The 20,148-nt window shown below is 65.0% G+C and overlaps 1 protein-coding gene across 2 annotated transcripts in view; it reads left to right on the plus strand.

Annotated features, from left to right (window-relative positions):
• The first annotated feature begins 6,423 nt into the window (after positions 1-6,423).
• The window catches only part of CCDC50 (coiled-coil domain containing 50), a 47,733-nt gene continuing 34,008 nt past the window's right edge, over positions 6,424-20,148 (plus strand). The window contains exons 1-3 of one of the 2 annotated variants that reach the window (XM_075571043.1): positions 6,424-6,708; positions 11,239-11,529; positions 14,720-14,996. In XM_075571043.1, the coding sequence (XP_075427158.1) occupies positions 14,921-14,996 (76 nt within the window). In that variant the 5' untranslated portion in view covers positions 6,424-6,708; positions 11,239-11,529; positions 14,720-14,920. The remainder of the gene's footprint in view (positions 6,709-11,238; positions 11,530-14,719; positions 14,997-20,148) is intronic. The other variant, XM_075571045.1, reaches the window with a different exon arrangement.

Here is a 20,148-nt window from a genome sequence, read left to right on the forward strand (position 1 = left end):
CACACGTACACATACACACACACGTGTATACACACACACGTACACATACACACACACACACACACACACACATGTATACACACACACACACACACATACAATGTATACACACAAACATGTATACACACACACACCCCAGCACCACCACATCAGCACACCGGTATCCCATGCCCCCCCAGCACACTGGCATTCTCGGCTCCCCACCATTCCCAGCCCCCATCAACACCATCAGCACCCACACATCGCCACCTTTGCACCTCCCCCATCGGCACCCCCACATCAGCACCAAACCCTCCCAAATCAGCACACCGATACAATCACCATCAGTACAGCCACAGCAGCACTACCACCGCACATGGGCCGCGTGGACCACTCCCCACCCAAATGCCACACCCACACCACAAACATCCCGGGCAACGCCGGGGCTCTCAGCTAGTATATATATATATATTTATTTATATACAGTGGTCGACAAATCACCAAAAAATCTACTCGCCGAACAGAAAAATCTACTCGCCACCTAGTACCAAACGTGTGCTGCTTGGGCCAATAGGCGCTCGCCACGATGTTAAATCCACTCGCCCGGGGCGTGCAAATGTATAGGTTTGTCGAACACTGTTTATATATATATATATATATATATATATATATATATATATATATATATATCAAACACACACAAAAAGGAAAAGTCGCTAACACTATATGAATAGAAAAGGCTAACCCAGGACCGAAAAATAAATATAATATTGATGTTTAAAGATTAACTTAAGCAAACCAATAATAAGATAGTAAAAATCCTGGGGGTGCTAAGGGATAAAAAATAATATGAAAACACACAAAAAAGACAGACAAGATCCCTATATTAAGCACTCACAATAAGCCTCATATATACACACACACACACACACACACACACACACACACACACACACACACACACACACACACACACACACACACACACACACACACACACACACACACACACACACATTGCAGCCTCACTCTGTCACTCTGTCACTCACTCACTCTGGCAGTGGCGCGAATACATACTTCTCAGAGTCGCTATTATCTGCGCCATCATCTCCGCTATTATCTGCGCTATCGTATCCGCTATTATCTGCGCTATTATCTCCGCTATTATCTGCGCCATCATCTCCGCCATTATCTGCGCCATCGTATCCGCTATTATCTGCGCTATCATCTCCGCTATTATCTGCGCCATCATCTCCGCCATTATCTGCGCCATCATATCCGCTATTATCTGCGCCATCATCTCCGCCATTATCTGCGCCATCATCTCCGTCATTATCTGCGCCATCATCTCCGCTATTATCTGCGCTATCATCTCCGCCATTATCTGCGCCATCATCTCCGCTATTATCTGCGCTATCATCTCCGCCATTATCTGCGCCATCATCTCCGCCATTATCTGCGCCATCATCTCCGCTATTATCTGCGCTATCGTATCCGCTATTATCTGCGCCATCATCTCCGCCATTATCTGCGCCATCGTATCCACTATTATCTGCGCTATCATCTGCGTCATTATCTCCGCTATTATCTGGGCCATCGTATCCGCTATTATCTGCGCTATTATCTCTGCCATTATCTGCGCTATCATCTCCGCTATTATCTGCGCCATCATCTCCGCCATTATCTGCGCCATCGTATCCACTATTATCTGCGCTATCATCTGCGTCATTATCTCCGCTATTATCTGCGCCATCATCTCCGCTATTATCTGCGCCATCGTATCCGCGCCATCGTATCCGCTATTATCTGCGCCATCATCTCCGCCATTATCTGCGCCATCATCTCCGTCATTATCTGCGCCATCATCTCCGCTATTATCTGCGCTATCATCTCCGCCATTATCTGCGCCATCATCTCCGCTATTATCTGCGCTATCATCTCCGCCATTATCTGCGCCATCATCTCCGCCATTATCTGCGCCATCATCTCCGCTATTATCTGCGCTATCGTATCCGCTATTATCTGCGCTATCATCTGCGTCATTATCTCCGCTATTATCTGCGCCATCGTATCCGCTATTATCTGCGCCATCATCTCCGCCATTATCTGCGCCATCGTATCCACTATTATCTGCGCTATCATCTGCGTCATTATCTCCGCTATTATCTGCGCCATCGTATCCGCCATTATCTGCGCTATCATCTCCGCTATTATCTGCGCCATCATCTCCGCCATTATCTGCGCCATCGTATCCACTATTATCTGCGCTATCATCTGCGTCATTATCTCCGCTATTATCTGCGCCATCATCTCCGCCATTATCTGCGCCATCGTATCCACTATTATCTGCGCTATCATCTGCGTCATTATCTCCGCTATTATCTGCGCCATCATCTCCGCCATTATCTGCGCCATCGTATCTGCGCCATCGTATCCGCTATTATCTGCGCTATCATCTCCGCTATTATCTGCGCCATCATCTCCGCCATTATCTGCGCCATCATATCCGCTATTATCTGCGCCATCATCTCCGCCATTATCTGCGCCATCATCTCCGTCATTATCTGCGCCATCATCTCCGCTATTATCTGCGCTATCATCTCCGCCATTATCTGCGCCATCATCTCCGCTATTATCTGCGCTATCATCTCCGCCATTATCTGCGCCATCATCTCCGCCATTATCTGCGCCATCATCTCCGCCATTATCTGCGCCATCATCTCCGCCATTATCTGCGCCATCGTATCCGCTATTATCTGCGCCATCATCTCCGCCATTATCTGCGCCATCATCTCCGCCATTATCTGCGCCATCATCTCCGCCATTATCTGCGCCATCATCTCCGCCATTATCTGCGCCATCATCTCCGCTATTATCTGCGCTATCGTATCCGCTATTATCTGCGCTATCATCTGCGTCATTATCTCCGCTATTATCTGCGCCATCGTATCCGCTATTATCTGCGCCATCATCTCCGCCATTATCTGCGCCATCGTATCCACTATTATCTGCGCTATCATCTGCGTCATTATCTCCGCTATTATCTGCGCCATCGTATCCGCTATTATCTGCGCTATTATCTCTGCCATTATCTGCGCTATCATCTCCGCTATTATCTGCGCCATCATCTCCGCCATTATCTGCGCCATCATCTCCGCCATTATCTGCGCCATCGTATCCACTATTATCTGCGCTATCATCTGCGTCATTATCTCCGCTATTATCTGCGCCATCATCTCCGCCATTATCTGCGCCATCGTATCCACTATTATCTGCGCTATCATCTGCGTCATTATCTCCGCTATTATCTGCGCCATCATCTCCGCCATTATCTGCGCCATCGTATCCGCGCCATCGTATCCGCTATTATCTGCGCTATCATCTCCGCTATTATCTGCGCCATCATCTCCGCCATTATCTGCGCCATCATATCCGCTATTATCTGCACCATCATCTCCGCCATTATCTGCGCCATCATCTCCGTCATTATCTGCGCCATCATCTCTGGTATTATCTGCGCTATCATCTCCGCCATTATCTGCGCCATCATCTCCGCTATTATCTGCGCTATCATCTCCGCCATTATCTGCGCCATCATCTCCGCCATTATCTGCGCCATCATCTCCGCCATTATCTGCGCCATCATCTCCGCCATTATCTGCGCCATCGTATCCGCTATTATCTGCGCCATCATCTCCGCCATTATCTGCGCCATCATCTCCGCCATTATCTGCGCCATCATCTCCGCCATTATCTGCGCCATCATCTCCGCCATTATCTGCGCCATCGTATCCGCCATTATCTGCGCCATCGTATCCACTATTATCTGCGCTATCATCTGCGTCATTATCTCCGCTATTATCTGCACTATTATCTGCGCCCTAATTTCCGCCATCATCCCCTGATACAGAAAATAAGGATTTTTAAAGAAAAGTTGGAGCGTGACGCGGTGAGACGGAGGTGATTTTGGGAATAAAGAGACAAGTTTTTAGTAAAACTGTCTGTAAATGCAAATTATATATATTATATATATTATATTATAGCGGCTACATTTACTATCCCAATGCATCCCGCTCTGGCAGTGAAGGTGTTAAGCCTGCTGGGCTGTTGCCGCCCCCTGCTGTTAGCCCTGAGTATTGGATGATTTCATACAGTTGTATGGAAAGCCCAACCCTGAATGCTTTTTGTCCTCTCTCTCTCACCATACACAGCACGGCTTCCCTGACTCCGGATTACATTGTATCTCTTCTCATATACCCCCCCCTATAATATACCCCCAACCCACCCGCTATAATATACCCCCAACCCACCCCTTATACTATACCCCCCTTATACTATACCCCCCTTATACTATACCGCCCTGTACTATACCCCCCCTGTACTATACCCCCCAATGACTGAGAGCAAGCAGCCTGACACCATGAGCGAGATCAGCATTGACCATTGCTATTATCTGCGCTATCATCTCCGCCATTATCTGCGCCATCATCTCCGCTATTATCTGCGCTATCATCTCCGCCATTATCTGCGCCATCATCTCCGCCATTATCTGCGCCATCATCTCCGCTATTATCTGCGCTATCGTATCCGCTATTATCTGCGCTATCATCTGCGTCATTATCTCCGCTATTATCTGCGCCATCGTATCCGCTATTATCTGCGCCATCATCTCCGCCATTATCTGCGCCATCGTATCCACTATTATCTGCGCTATCATCTGCGTCATTATCTCCGCTATTATCTGCGCCATCGTATCCGCTATTATCTGCGCTATTATCTCTGCCATTATCTGCGCCATCATCTCCGCCATTATCTGCGCCATCGTATCCACTATTATCTGCGCTATCATCTGCGTCATTATCTCCGCTATTATCTGCGCCATCATCTCCGCCATTATCTGCGCCATCGTATCCACTATTATCTGCGCTATCATCTGCGTCATTATCTCCGCTATTATCTGCGCCATCATCTCCGCCATTATCTGCGCCATCGTATCTGCGCCATCGTATCCGCTATTATCTGCGCTATCATCTCCGCTATTATCTGCGCCATCATCTCCGCCATTATCTGCGCCATCATATCCGCTATTATCTGCGCCATCATCTCCGCCATTATCTGCGCCATCATCTCCGTCATTATCTGCGCCATCATCTCCGCTATTATCTGCGCTATCATCTCCGCCATTATCTGCGCCATCATCTCCGCTATTATCTGCGCTATCATCTCCGCCATTATCTGCGCCATCATCTCCGCCATTATCTGCGCCATCATCTCCGCCATTATCTGCGCCATCATCTCCGCCATTATCTGCGCCATCGTATCCGCTATTATCTGCGCCATCATCTCCGCCATTATCTGCGCCATCATCTCCGCCATTATCTGCGCCATCATCTCCGCCATTATCTGCGCCATCATCTCCGCCATTATCTGCGCCATCATCTCCGCTATTATCTGCGCTATCGTATCCGCTATTATCTGCGCTATCATCTGCGTCATTATCTCCGCTATTATCTGCGCCATCGTATCCGCTATTATCTGCGCCATCATCTCCGCCATTATCTGCGCCATCGTATCCACTATTATCTGCGCTATCATCTGCGTCATTATCTCCGCTATTATCTGCGCCATCGTATCCGCTATTATCTGCGCTATTATCTCTGCCATTATCTGCGCTATCATCTCCGCTATTATCTGCGCCATCATCTCCGCCATTATCTGCGCCATCGTATCCACTATTATCTGCGTCATTATCTCCGCTATTATCTGCGCCATCATCTCCGCCATTATCTGCGCCATCGTATCCACTATTATCTGCGCTATCATCTGCGTCATTATCTCCGCTATTATCTGCGCCATCATCTCCGCCATTATCTGCGCCATCGTATCCGCGCCATCGTATCCGCTATTATCTGCGCCATCATCTCCGCCATTATCTGCGCCATCATCTCCGCCATTATCTGCGCCATCATCTCCGCCATTATCTGCGCCATCATCTCCGCCATTATCTGCGCCATCGTATCCGCCATTATCTGCGCCATCGTATCCACTATTATCTGCGCTATCATCTGCGTCATTATCTCCGCTATTATCTGCACTATTATCTGCGCCCTAATTTCCGCCATCATCCCCTGATACAGAAAATAAGGATTTTTAAAGAAAAGTTGCAGCGTGACGCGGTGAGACGGAGGTGATTTTGGGAATAAAGAGACAAGTTTTTAGTAAAACTGTCTGTAAATGCAAATTATATATATTATATATATTATATTATAGCGGCTACATTTACTATCCCAATGCATCTCGCTCTGGCAGTGAAGGTGTTAAGCCTGCTGGGCTGTTGCCGCCCCCTGCTGTTAGCCCTGAGTATTGGATGATCTCATACAGTTGTATGGAAAGCCCAACCCTGAATGCTTTTTGTCCTCTCTCTCTCACCATACACAGCACGGCTTCCCTGACTCCGGATTACATTGTATCTCTTCTCATATACCCCCCCCCTATAATATACCCCCAACCCACCCGCTATAATATACCCCCAACCCACCCTTTATACTATACCCCCCTTATACTATACCCCCCTTATACTATACCCCCCTTATACTATACCCCCCTTATACTATACCCCCCTGTACTATACCCCCCCTGTACTATACCCCCCAATGACTGAGAGCAAGCAGCCTGACACCATGAGCGAGATCAGCATTGACCAGTCCCAGCTTCCCGGAGTCAAGGAAGGTAAAAAAGTTCTTTATTTTCAGGCCTGTGTGTGTGGTTAACCATTGCACTCCTGGAAGCTAATGTTTTAATACTGGGGAAAGGGATACGGATACACACATATTTAACCCCTTTGCTGCTAGAGGGGCCAGCAACGCGAGGAAATGGGACAGAGTGGGGGCAGTTGAGGGCAATTTGCTTCTGGGAGAAAAATGGTGACGTAAACCTAATGAATCTCCCGTGCCGCACGTACCCCCCCCCCCCCCCCGGGCCCCTCGCACGTAGCCCCAGTCTCCCCGGGCCCCTCGCACGTAGACCCCCCCCCCCTCCCTGGGCCCCTCACACGTACCCCCTCCCGGGCCCCTCGCACGTAGCCCCCCCGTCCCTCCCCGGGCCCCTCGCACGTAGCCCCCCCCCCTCCCTCCCCGGGCCCCTCGCACGTAGCCCCCCCCCCTCCCTCCCCGGGCCCCTCGCACGTAGCCCCCCCCCCTCCCTCCCTGGGCCCCTCGCACGTAGCCCCCCCCCCTCCCTCCCTGGGCCCCTCGCACGTAGCCCCCCCCCCTCCCTCCCTGGGCCCCTCGCACGTAGCCCCCCCCCCTCCCTCCCTGGGCCCCTCGCACGTAGCCCCCCCCCCTCCCTCCCTGGGCCCCTCGCACGTAGCCCCCCCCCCCTCCCTCCCTGGGCCCCTCGCACGTAGCCCCCCCCCCCTCCCTCCCTGGGCCCCTCGCACGTAGCCCCCCCCCCTCCCTCCCTGGGCCCCTCGCACGTAGCCCCCCCCCCTCCCTCCCTGGGCCCCTCGCACGTAGCCCCCCCCCTCCCTCCCCGGGCCCCTCGCACGTAGCCCCCCCCTCCCTCCCCGGGCCCCTCGCACGTAGCCCCCCCTCCCTCCCCGGGCCCCTCGCACGTAGCCCCCCCTCCCTCCCTGGGCCCCTCGCACGTAGCCCCCCCCTCCCTCCCTGGGCCCCTCGCACGTAGCCCCCCCCTCCCTCCCTGGGCCCCTCGCACGTAGCCCCCCCCTCCCTCCCTGGGCCCCTCGCACGTAGCCCCCCCCTCCCTCCCTGGGCCCCTCGCACGTAGCCCCCCCCTCCCTCCCTGGGCCCCTCGCACGTAGCCCCCCCCCTCCCTCGGCCCCTCGCACGTAGCCCCCCCCTCCCTCGGCCCCTCGCACGTAGCCCCCCCCCTCCCTCCCCGGGCCCCTCGCACGTAGCCCCCCCCCCTCCCTCCCCGGGCCCCTCGCACGTAGCCCCCCCCCCTCCCTCCCCGGGCCCCTCGCACGTAGCCCCCCCCTCCCTCCCCGGGCCCCTCGCACGTAGCCCCCACCCTCCCTCCCCGGGCCCCTCGCACGTAGCCCCCACCCTCCCTCCCCGGGCCCCTCGCACGTAGCCCCCACCCTCCCTCCCCGGGCCCCTCGCACGTAGCCCCCACCCTCCCTCCCTGGGCCCCTCGCACGTAGCCCCCCCACCCTCCCTCCCCGGGCCCCTCGCACGTAGCCCCCACCCTCCCTCCCCGGGGCCCCTCGCACGTAGCCCCCACCCTCCCTCCCCGGGCCCCCTCGCACGTAGCCCCCCACCCTCCCTCCCCGGGCCCCTCGCACGTAGCCCCCCCCTCCTCCCCGGGCCCCTCGCACGTAGCCCCCCCCTCCCTCCCCGGGCCCCTCGCACGTAGCCCCCCCCCTCCCTCCCTGGGTCCCTCGCACGTAGCCCCCCCCCCCCCCTCCCTCCCCGGGCCCCTCGCACGTAGCCCCCCCCCTCCCTCCCGGGCCCCTCGCACGTAGCCCCCCCCCTCCCTCCCCGGGCCCCTCGCACGTAGCCCCCCCCCTCCCTCCCCGGGCCCCTCGCACGTAGCCCCCCCCCCTCCTCCCCGGGCCCCTCGCACGTAGCCCCCCCCTCCCTCCCCGGGCCCCTCGCACGTAGCCCCCTCCCTCCCCGGGCCCCTCGCACGTAGCCCCCCCCCTCCCCGGGCCCCTCGCACGTAGCCCCCCCCCTCCCTCCCCGGGCCCCTCGCACGTAGCCCCCCCCCCTCCCTCCCCGGGCCCCTCGCACGTAGCCCCCTCCCTCCCCGGGCCCCTCGCACGTAGCCCCCCCCCTCCCTCCCCGGGCCCCTCGCACGTAGCCCCCCCCCTCCCTCCCCGGGCCCCTCGCACGTAGCCCCCCCCCTCCCTCCCCGGGCCCCTCGCACGTAGCCCCCCCCCCTCCCTCCCCGGGCCCCTCGCACGTAGCCCCCCCCCTCCCTCCCCGGGCCCCTCGCACGTAGCCCCCCCCCCTCCCTCCCCGGGCCCCTCGCACGTAGCCCCCCCCCTCCCTCCCCGGGCCCCTCGCACGTAGCCCCCCCCTCCCTCCCCGGGCCCCTCGCACGTAGCCCCCCCCCCTCCCTCCCGGGCCCCTCGCACGTAGCCCCCCCCCTCCCTCCCCGGGCCCCTCGCACGTAGCCCCCCCCCCTCCCTCCCCGGGCCCCCTCGCACGTAGCCCCCCCCCCCTCCCTCCCCGGGCCCCTCGCACGTAGCCCCCCCCCCCTCCCTCCCCGGGCCCCTCGCACGTAGCCCCCCCCCTCCCTCCCGGGCCCCTCGCACGTAGCCCCCCCCCCCCTCCCTCCCCGGGCCCCTCGCACGTAGCCCCCCCCCCTCCCTCCCCGGGCCCCTCGCACGTAGCCCCCCCCCTCCCTCCCCGGGCCCCTCGCACGTAGCCCCCCCCCCTCCCTCCCCGGGCCCCTCGCACGTAGCCCCCCCCCCTCCCTCCCCGGGCCCCTCGCACGTAGCCCCCCCCCCTCCCTCCCCGGGCCCCTCGCACGTAGCCCCCCCCCCTCCCTCCCCGGGCCCCTCGCACGTAGCCCCCCCCCCTCCCTCCCCTGGCCCCTCGCACGTAGCCCCCCCCCTCCCTCCCCGGGCCCCTCGCACGTAGCCCCCCCCCTCCCTCCCCGGGCCCCTCGCACCTAGCCCCCCCCTCCCCGGGCCCCTCGCACCTAGCCCCCTCCCTCCCCGGGCCCCTCGCACCTCCCTCCCTCCCCGGGCCCCTCGCACCTAGCCCCCCCCTCCCTCCCCGGGCCCCTCGCACCTAGCCCCCCCCCTCCCTCCCCGGGCCCCTCGCACCTAGCCCCCCCTCCCTCCCCGGGCCCCTCGCACCTAGCCCCCCCCTCCCTCCCCGGGCCCCTCGCACCTAGCCCCCCCCCTCCCTCCCCGGGCCCCTCGCACCTAGCCCCCCCCCTCCCTCCCCGGGCCCCTCGCACCTAGCCCCCCCCTCCCTCCCCGGGCCCCTCCTCCCTCCCCGGGCCCCTCGCACCTAGCCCCCCCCCTCCCTCCCCGGCCCCTCGCACCTAGCCCCCCCCTCCCTCCCCGGGCCCCTCGCACCTAGCCCCCCCCTCCCTCCCCGGGCCCCTCGCACCTAGCCCCCCCCTCCCTCCCCGGGCCCCTCGCACCTAGCCCCCCCCCCCCTCCACCGGGCCCCTCGCACCTCGCACCTCGCACGTAGCCCCCCCCCTCCCTCCCCGGGCCATTATCTGCGCCATCGTATCCACTATTATCTGCGCTATCATCTGCGTCATTATCTCCGCTATTATCTGCGCCATCGTATCCGCTATTATCTGCGCTATTATCTCTGCCATTATCTGCGCTATCATCTCCGCTATTATCTGCGCCATCATCTCCGCCATTATCTGCGCCATCGTATCCACTATTATCTGCGCTATCATCTGCGTCATTATCTCCGCTATTATCTGCGCCATCATCTCCGCCATTATCTGCGCCATCGTATCCACTATTATCTGCGCTATCATCTGCGTCATTATCTCCGCTATTATCTGCGCCATCATCTCCGCCATTATCTGCGCCATCGTATCCGCGCCATCGTATCCGCTATTATCTGCGCTATCATCTCCGCTATTATCTGCGCCATCATCTCCGCCATTATCTGCGCTATCATCTCCGCCATTATCTGCGCCATCATCTCCGCCATTATCTGCGCCATCATCTCCGCCATTATCTGCGCCATCATCTCCGCCATTATCTGCGCCATCGTATCCGCTATTATCTGCGCCATCATCTCCGCCATTATCTGCGCCATCATCTCCGCCATTATCTGCGCCATCATCTCCGCCATTATCTGCGCCATCATCTCCGCCATTATCTGCGCCATCGTATCCGCCATTATCTGCGCCATCGTATCCACTATTATCTGCGCTATCATCTGCGTCATTATCTCCGCTATTATCTGCACTATTATCTGCGCCCTAATTTCCGCCATCATCCCCTGATACAGAAAATAAGGATTTTTAAAGAAAAGTTGCAGCGTGACGCGGTGAGACGGAGGTGATTTTGGGAATAAAGAGACAAGTTTTTAGTAAAACTGTCTGTAAATGCAAATTATATATATTATATATATTATATTATAGCGGCTACATTTACTATCCCAATGCATCTCGCTCTGGCAGTGAAGGTGTTAAGCCTGCTGGGCTGTTGCCGCCCCCTGCTGTTAGCCCTGAGTATTGGATGATCTCATACAGTTGTATGGAAAGCCCAACCCTGAATGCTTTTTGTCCTCTCTCTCTCACCATACACAGCACGGCTTCCCTGACTCCGGATTACATTGTATCTCTTCTCATATACCCCCCCCCTATAATATACCCCCAACCCACCCGCTATAATATACCCCCAACCCACCCTTTATACTATACCCCCCTTATACTATACCCCCCTTATACTATACCCCCCTTATACTATACCCCCCTTATACTATACCCCCCTGTACTATACCCCCCCTGTACTATACCCCCCAATGACTGAGAGCAAGCAGCCTGACACCATGAGCGAGATCAGCATTGACCAGTCCCAGCTTCCCGGAGTCAAGGAAGGTAAAAAAGTTCTTTATTTTCAGGCCTGTGTGTGTGGTTAACCATTGCACTCCTGGAAGCTAATGTTTTAATACTGGGGAAAGGGGATACGGATACACACATATTTAACCCCTTTGCTGCTAGAGGGGCCAGCAACGCGAGGAAATGGGACAGAGTGGGGGCAGTTGAGGGCAATTTGCTTCTGGGAGAAAAATGGTGACGTAAACCTAATGAATCTCCCGTGCCGCACGTACCCCCCCCCCCCCCCGGGCCCCTCGCACGTAGCCCCAGTCTCCCCGGGGCCCCTCGCACGTAGACCCCCCCCCCCTCCCTGGGCCCCTCACACGTACCCCCTCCCGGGCCCCTCGCACGTAGCCCCCCCGTCCCTCCCCGGGCCCCTCGCACGTAGCCCCCCCCCTCCCTCCCCGGGCCCCTCGCACGTAGCCCCCCCCCCCTCCCTCCCCGGGCCCCTCGCACGTAGCCCCCCCCCTCCCTCCCTGGGCCCCTCGCACGTAGCCCCCCCCCCCTCCCTCCCTGGGCCCCTCGCACGTAGCCCCCCCCCCTCCCTCCCTGGGCCCCTCGCACGTAGCCCCCCCCCCTCCCTCCCTGGGCCCCTCGCACGTAGCCCCCCCCCCCTCCCTCCCTGGGCCCCTCGCACGTAGCCCCCCCCCCCTCCCTCCCTGGGCCCCTCGCACGTAGCCCCCCCCCCTCCCTCCCTGGGCCCCTCGCACGTAGCCCCCCCCCCCTCCCTCCCTGGGCCCCTCGCACGTAGCCCCCCCCCCCTCCCTCCCTGGGCCCCTCGCACGTAGCCCCCCCCCTCCCTCCCCGGGCCCCTCGCACGTAGCCCCCCCCCTCCCTCCCCGGGCCCCTCGCACGTAGCCCCCCCCCTCCCTCCCCGGCCCCTCGCACGTAGCCCCCCCCCTCCCTCCCCGGGCCCCTCGCACGTAGCCCCCCCCCTCCCTCCCCGGGCCCCTCGCACGTAGCCCCCCCCCCCTCCCTCCCCGGGCCCCTCGCACGTAGCCCCCCCCCTCCCTCCCCGGGCCCCTCGCACGTAGCCCCCCCCCCTCCCTCCCCGGGCCCCTCGCACGTAGCCCCCCCCCCCTCCCTCCCCGGGCCCCTCGCACGTAGCCCCCCCCCCCCTCCCTCCCCGGGCCCCTCGCACGTAGCCCCCCCCCCTCCCTCCCCGGGCCCCTCGCACGTAGCCCCCCCCCCTCCCTCCCCGGGCCCCTCGCACGTAGCCCCCCCCCCCTCCCTCCCCGGGCCCCTCGCACGTAGCCCCCCCCCTCCCTCCCCGGGCCCCTCGCACGTAGCCCCCCCCCTCCCTCCCCGGGCCCCTCGCACGTAGCCCCCCCCCTCCCTCCCCGGGCCCCTCGCACGTAGCCCCCCCCCCCTCCCTCCCCGGGCCCCTCGCACGTAGCCCCCCCCCTCCCTCCCCGGGCCCCTCGCACGTAGCCCCCCCCCTCCCTCCCCTGGCCCCTCGCACGTAGCCCCCCCCCTCCCTCCCCTGGCCCCTCGCACGTAGCCCCCCCCCTCCCTCCCCGGGCCCCTCGCACCTAGCCCCCCCCTCCCTCCCCGGGCCCCTCGCACCTAGCCCCCCCCCTCCCCGGGCCCCTCGCACCTAGCCCCCCTCCCTCCCCGGGCCCCTCGCACCTCCCTCCCTCCCCGGGGCCCCTCGCACCTAGCCCCCCCCTCCCTCCCCGGGCCCCTCGCACCTAGCCCCCCCCTCCCTCCCCGGGCCCCTCGCACCTAGCCCCCCCTCCCTCCCCGGGCCCCTCGCACCTAGCCCCCCCCTCCCTCCCCGGGCCCCTCGCACCTAGCCCCCCCCCTCCCTCCCCGGGCCCCTCGCACCTAGCCCCCCCCCTCCCTCCCCGGGCCCCTCGCACCTAGCCCCCCCCTCCCTCCCCGGGCCCCTCCTCCCTCCCGGGCCCCTCGCACCTAGCCCCCCCCCTCCCTCCCCGGGCCCCTCGCACCTAGCCCCCCCTCCCTCCCCGGGCCCCTCGCACCTAGCCCCCCCCCTCCCTCCCCGGGCCCCTCGCACCTAGCCCCCCCCTCCCTCCCCGGGCCCCTCGCACCTAGCCCCCCCCCCCCTCCACCGGGCCCCTCGCACCTCGCACCTCGCACGTAGCCCCCCCCTCCCTCCCCGGGCCATTATCTGCGCCATCGTATCCACTATTATCTGCGCTATCATCTGCGTCATTATCTCCGCTATTATCTGCGCCATCGTATCCGCTATTATCTGCGCTATTATCTCTGCCATTATCTGCGCTATCATCTCCGCTATTATCTGCGCCATCATCTCCGCCATTATCTGCGCCATCGTATCCACTATTATCTGCGCTATCATCTGCGTCATTATCTCCGCTATTATCTGCGCCATCATCTCCGCCATTATCTGCGCCATCGTATCCACTATTATCTGCGCTATCATCTGCGTCATTATCTCCGCTATTATCTGCGCCATCATCTCCGCCATTATCTGCGCCATCGTATCCGCGCCATCGTATCCGCTATTATCTGCGCTATCATCTCCGCTATTATCTGCGCCATCATCTCCGCCATTATCTGCGCTATCATCTCCGCCATTATCTGCGCCATCATCTCCGCCATTATCTGCGCCATCATCTCCGCCATTATCTGCGCCATCATCTCCGCCATTATCTGCGCCATCGTATCCGCTATTATCTGCGCCATCATCTCCGCCATTATCTGCGCCATCATCTCCGCCATTATCTGCGCCATCATCTCCGCCATTATCTGCGCCATCATCTCCGCCATTATCTGCGCCATCGTATCCGCCATTATCTGCGCCATCGTATCCACTATTATCTGCGCTATCATCTGCGTCATTATCTCCGCTATTATCTGCACTATTATCTGCGCCCTAATTTCCGCCATCATCCCCTGATACAGAAAATAAGGATTTTTAAAGAAAAGTTGCAGCGTGACGCGGTGAGACGGAGGTGATTTTGGGAATAAAGAGACAAGTTTTTAGTAAAACTGTCTGTAAATGCAAATTATATATATTATATATATTATATTATAGCGGCTACATTTACTATCCCAATGCATCTCGCTCTGGCAGTGAAGGTGTTAAGCCTGCTGGGCTGTTGCCGCCCCCTGCTGTTAGCCCTGAGTATTGGATGATCTCATACAGTTGTATGGAAAGCCCAACCCTGAATGCTTTTTGTCCTCTCTCTCTCACCATACACAGCACGGCTTCCCTGACTCCGGATTACATTGTATCTCTTCTCATATACCCCCCCCCTATAATATACCCCCAACCCACCCGCTATAATATACCCCCAACCCACCCTTTATACTATACCCCCCTTATACTATACCCCCCTTATACTATACCCCCCCTTATACTATACCCCCCTTATACTATACCCCCCCTGTACTATACCCCCCAATGACTGAGAGCAAGCAGCCTGACACCATGAGCGAGATCAGCATTGACCAGTCCCAGCTTCCCGGAGTCAAGGAAGGTAAAAAAGTTCTTTATTTTCAGGCCTGTGTGTGTGGTTAACCATTGCACTCCTGGAAGCTAATGTTTTAATACTGGGGAAAGGGATACGGATACACACATATTTAACCCCTTTGCTGCTAGAGGGGCCAGCAACGCGAGGAAATGGGACAGAGTGGGGGCAGTTGAGGGCAATTTGCTTCTGGGAGAACAAATGGTGACGTAAACCTAATGAATCTCCCGTGCCGCACGTACCCCCCCCCCCCCCCGGGCCCCTCGCACGTAGCCCCAGTCTCCCCGGGCCCCTCGCACGTAGACCCCCCCCCCCCTCCCTGGGCCCCTCACACGTACCCCCTCCCGGGCCCCTCGCACGTAGCCCCCCCGTCCCTCCCCGGGCCCCTCGCACGTAGCCCCCCCCCTCCCTCCCCGGGCCCCTCGCACGTAGCCCCCCCCCCCTCCCTCCCTGGGCCCCTCGCACGTAGCCCCCCCCCCCCTCCCTCCCTGGGCCCCTCGCACGTAGCCCCCCCCCCCCTCCCTCCCTGGGCCCCTCGCACGTAGCCCCCCCCCCCTCCCTCCCTGGGCCCCTCGCACGTAGCCCCCCCCCCCTCCCTCCCTGGGCCCCTCGCACGTAGCCCCCCCCCCCTCCCTCCCTGGGCCCCTCGCACGTAGCCCCCCCCCCTCCCTCCCTGGGCCCCTCGCACGTAGCCCCCCCCGTCCCTCCCCGGGCCCCTCGCACGTAGCCCCCCCCCCCCCTTCCCCTCCCCGGGCCCCTCGCACGTAGCCCCCCCCCCCTCCCTCCCTGGGCCCCTCGCACGTAGCCCCCCCCCCCTCCCTGGGCCCCTCGCACGTAGCCCCCCCCCCCTCCCTCCCTGGGCCCCTCGCACGTAGCCCCCCCCCCTCCCTCCCTGGGCCCCTCGCACGTAGCCCCCCCCCCCTCCCTCCCTGGGCCCCTCGCACGTAGCCCCCCCCCCTCCCTCCCTGGGCCCCTCGCACGTAGCCCCCCCCCCCTCCCTCCCTGGGCCCCTCGCACGTAGCCCCCCCCCTCCCTCCCTGGGCCCCTCGCACGTAGCCCCCCCCCTCCCTCCCGGGCCCCTCGCACGTAGCCCCCCCCCTCCCTCCCCGGGCCCCTCGCACGTAGCCCCCCCCTCCCTCCCCGGGCCCCTCGCACGTAGCCCCCCCCTCCCTCCCTGGGCCCCTCGCACGTAGCCCCCCCCTCCCTCCCTGGGCCCCTCGCACGTAGCCCCCCCCTCCCTCCCTGGGCCCCTCGCACGTAGCCCCCCCCTCCCTCCCTGGGCCCCTCGCACGTAGCCCCCCCCTCCCTCCCCGGGCCCCTCGCACGTAGCCCCCCCCTCCCTCCCCGGGCCCCTCGCACGTAGCCCCCCCCCCTCCCTCCCCGGGCCCCTCGCACGTAGCCCCCCCCCTCCCTCCCCGGGCCCCTCGCACGTAGCCCCCACCCTCCCTCCCCGGGCCCCTCGCACGTAGCCCCCACCCTCCCTCCCCGGGCCCCTCGCACGTAGCCCCCCCCCTCCCTCCCCGGCCCCTCGCACGTAGCCCCCCCTCCCTCCCCGGGCCCCTCGCACGTAGCCCCCCCCTCCCTCCCTGGGTCCCTCGCACGTAGCCCCCCCCCCCCCCTCCCTCCCCGGGCCCCTCGCACGTAGCCCCCCCCCTCCCTCCCCGGGCCCCTCGCACGTAGCCCCCCCCCCCTCCCTCCCCGGGCCCCTCGCACGTAGCCCCCCCCCTCCCTCCCCGGGCCCCTCGCACGTAGCCCCCTCCCTCCCCGGGCCCCTCGCACGTAGCCCCCCCCCCTCCCCGGGCCCCTCGCACGTAGCCCCCCCCTCCCTCCCCGGGCCCCTCGCACGTAGCCCCCCCCCCTCCCTCCCCGGGCCCCTCGCACGTAGCCCCCTCCCTCCCCGGGCCCCTCGCACGTAGCCCCCTCCCTCCCCGGCCCCTCGCACGTAGCCCCCCCCCTCCCTCCCCGGGCCCCTCGCACGTAGCCCCCCCCCTCCCTCCCCGGGCCCCTCGCACGTAGCCCCCCCCCTCCCTCCCCGGGCCCCCTCGCACATAGCCCCCCCCTCCCTCCCCGGGCCCCTCGCACGTAGCCCCCCCCCCCTCCCTCCCCGGGCCCCTCGCACGTAGCCCCCCCCTCCCTCCCCGGGCCCCTCGCACGTAGCCCCCCCCCCCTCCCTCCCCGGGCCCCTCGCACGTAGCCCCCCCCCCCCCTCCCTCCCCGGGCCCCTCGCACGTAGCCCCCCCCCTCCCTCCCCGGGCCCCTCGCACGTAGCCCCCCCCCCCCCTCCCTCCCCGGGCCCCTCGCACGTAGCCCCCCCCCTCCCTCCCCGGGCCCCTCGCACGTAGCCCCCCCCCCTCCCTCCCCGGGCCCCTCGCACGTAGCCCCCCCCCCTCCCTCCCCGGGCCCCTCGCACGTAGCCCCCCCCCTCCCTCCCCGGGCCCCTCCCTCCCCGGGCCCCTCACACGTAGCCCCCCCCCCTCCCTCCCCGGGCCCCTCGCACGTAGCCCCCCCCCTCCCTCCCCGGGCCCCTCCCTCCCCGGGCCCCTCACACGTAGCCCCCCCCCCTCCCTCCCCGGGCCCCTCGCACGTAGCCCCCCCCCCTCCCTCCCCGGGCCCCTCGCACGTAGCCCCCCCCCTCCCTCCCCGGGCCCCTCGCACGTAGCCCCCCCCCCTCCCTCCCCGGGCCCCTCGCACGTAGCCCCCCCCCTCCCTCCCCGGGCCCCTCGCACGTAGCCCCCCCCCCTCCCTCCCCGGGCCCCTCGCACGTAGCCCCCCCCCCCTCCCTCCCCGGGCCCCTCGCACGTAGCCCCCCCCCTCCCTCCCCGGGCCCCTCGCACGTAGCCCCCCCCCCTCCCTCCCCTGGCCCCTCGCACGTAGCCCCCCCCCTCCCTCCCCGGGCCCCTCGCACGTAGCCCCCCCCTCCCTCCCCGGGCCCCTCGCACCTAGCCCCCCCCTCCCCGGGCCCCTCGCACCTAGCCCCCCCCCTCCCCGGGCCCCTCGCACCTCCCTCCCTCCCCGGGCCCCTCGCACCTAGCCCCCCCCTCCCTCCCCGGGCCCCTCGCACCTAGCCCCCCCCTCCCTCCCCGGGCCCCTCGCACCTAGCCCCCCCCTCCCTCCCCGGGCCCCTCGCACCTAGCCCCCCCCTCCCTCCCCGGGCCCCTCGCACCTAGCCCCCCCCTCCCTCCCCGGGCCCCTCGCTCCTAGCCCCCCCCCTCCCTCCCCGGGCCCCTCGCACCTAGCCCCCCCCTCCCTCCCCGGGCCCCTCGCACCTAGCCTCTCCTCCCTCCCCGGGCCCCTCGCACCTAGCCCCCCCCTCCCTCCCCCGGGCCCCTCGCACCTAGCCCCCCCCCTCCCTCCCCGGGCCCCTCGCACCTAGCCCCCCCCCTCCCTCCCCGGGCCCCTCGCACCTAGCCCCCCCCTCCCTCCCCGGGCCCCTCGCACCTAGCCCCCCCCCTCCCTCCCCGGGCCCCTCGCACCTAGCCCCCCCCTCCCTCCCCGGGCCCCTCGCACCTCGCACGTAGCCCCCTCCTCCCTCCCCGGGCCCCTCGCACGTAGCCCCCCCCCCCCTCCCTCCCCGGGCCCCTCGCACGTAGCCCCCCCCCCCTCCCCGGGCCCCTCGCACGTAGCCCCCCCCCCCTCCCCGGGCCCCTCGCACGTAGCCCCCCCCCTCCCCGGGCCCCTCGCACGTAGCCCCCCCCCCCCTCCCCGGGCCCCTCGCACGTAGCCCCCCCCCCCCCTCCCCGGGCCCCTCGCACCTCGCACGTAGCCCCCCCCTCCCTCCCCGGGCCCCTCCCTCCGCCCCTCCCTCCCCGGGCCCCTCCCTCCCTCCCCGGGCCCCTCCCTCCCTCCCCGGGCCCCTCCCTCCCTCCCCGGGCCCCTCGCACGTAGCCCCCCCCCCCTCCCTCCCCGGGCCCCTCGCACGTAGCCCCCCCCCTCCCTCCCCGGGCCCCTCGCACGTAGCCCCCCCCCTCCCTCCCCGGGCCCCTCGCACGTAGCCCCCCCCTCCCTCCCCGGGCCCCTCGCACGTAGCCCCCCCCCTCCCTCCCCGGGCCCCTCGCACGTAGCCCCCCCCCTCCCTCCCCGGGCCCCTCGCACGTAGCCCCCCCCCCTCCCTCCCCGGGCCCCTCGCACGTAGCCCCCCCCTCCCTCCCCGGGCCCCCTCGCACGTAGCCCCCCCCCTCCCTCCCCGGGCCCCTCGCACGTAGCCCCCCCCTCCCTCCTCCCTCCCCGGGCCCCTCGCACGTAGCCCCCCCCCTCCCTCCCCGGCCCCCCCCTCATAGCCCCCCCTCCCTCCCCGGGCCCCCCCCCCTCCCTCCCCGGCCCCTCGCACGTAGCCCCCCCCCCTCCCCGGGCCCCTCGCACGTAGCCCCCACCCTCCCTCCCCGGGCCCCTCGCACGTAGCCCCCCCTCCCTCCCTCCCCGGGCCCCTCGCACGTAGCCCCCCCCCTCCCTCCCCGGGCCCCTCGCACGTAGCCCCCCCTCCCTCCCCTCCCTCCCCGGGCCCCTCGCACGTAGCCCCCCCCCTCCCTCCCCAGGCCCCTCGCACGTAGCCCCCCCCCTCCCTCCCCGGGCCCCTCGCACGTAGCCCCCCCCTCCCTCCCCGGGCCCCTCGCACGTAGCCCCCCCCTCCCTCCCTCCCCGGGCCCCTCGCACGTAGCCCCCCCTCCCTCCCTCCCCGGGCCCCTCGCACGTAGCCCCCCCCCCTCCCTCCCTCCCCGGGCCCCTCGCACGTAGCCCCCCCCTCCCTCCCCGGGCCCCTCGCACGTAGCCCCCCCCCTCCCTCCCCGGGCCCCTCGCACGTAGCCCCCCCCTCCCTCCTCCCTCCCCGGGCCCCTCGCACGTAGCCCCCCCCCTCCCTCCCCGGGCCCCCCCCTCATAGCCCCCCCCCTCCCTCCCCGGGCCCCTCGCACGTAGCCCCCCCCCTCCCTCCCCGGGCCCCTCGCACGTAGCCCCCCCCCTCCCTCCCCGGCCCCTCGCACGTAGCCCCCCCCTCCCTCCCCGGGCCCCTCGCACGTAGCCCCCCCCCTCCCTCCCCGGGCCCCTCGCACCTAGCCCCCCCCCTCCCCGGGCCCCTCGCACCTAGCCCCCCCCCTCCCCGGCCCCTCGCACCTCCCTCCCCGGGCCCCTCGCACCTAGCCCCCCCCCTCCCTCCCCGGGCCCCTCA

This window comes from Ascaphus truei, chromosome 14 (genome assembly GCF_040206685.1).
Source record: "Ascaphus truei isolate aAscTru1 chromosome 14, aAscTru1.hap1, whole genome shotgun sequence".
Lineage (NCBI taxonomy): Eukaryota > Metazoa > Chordata > Amphibia > Anura > Ascaphidae > Ascaphus > Ascaphus truei.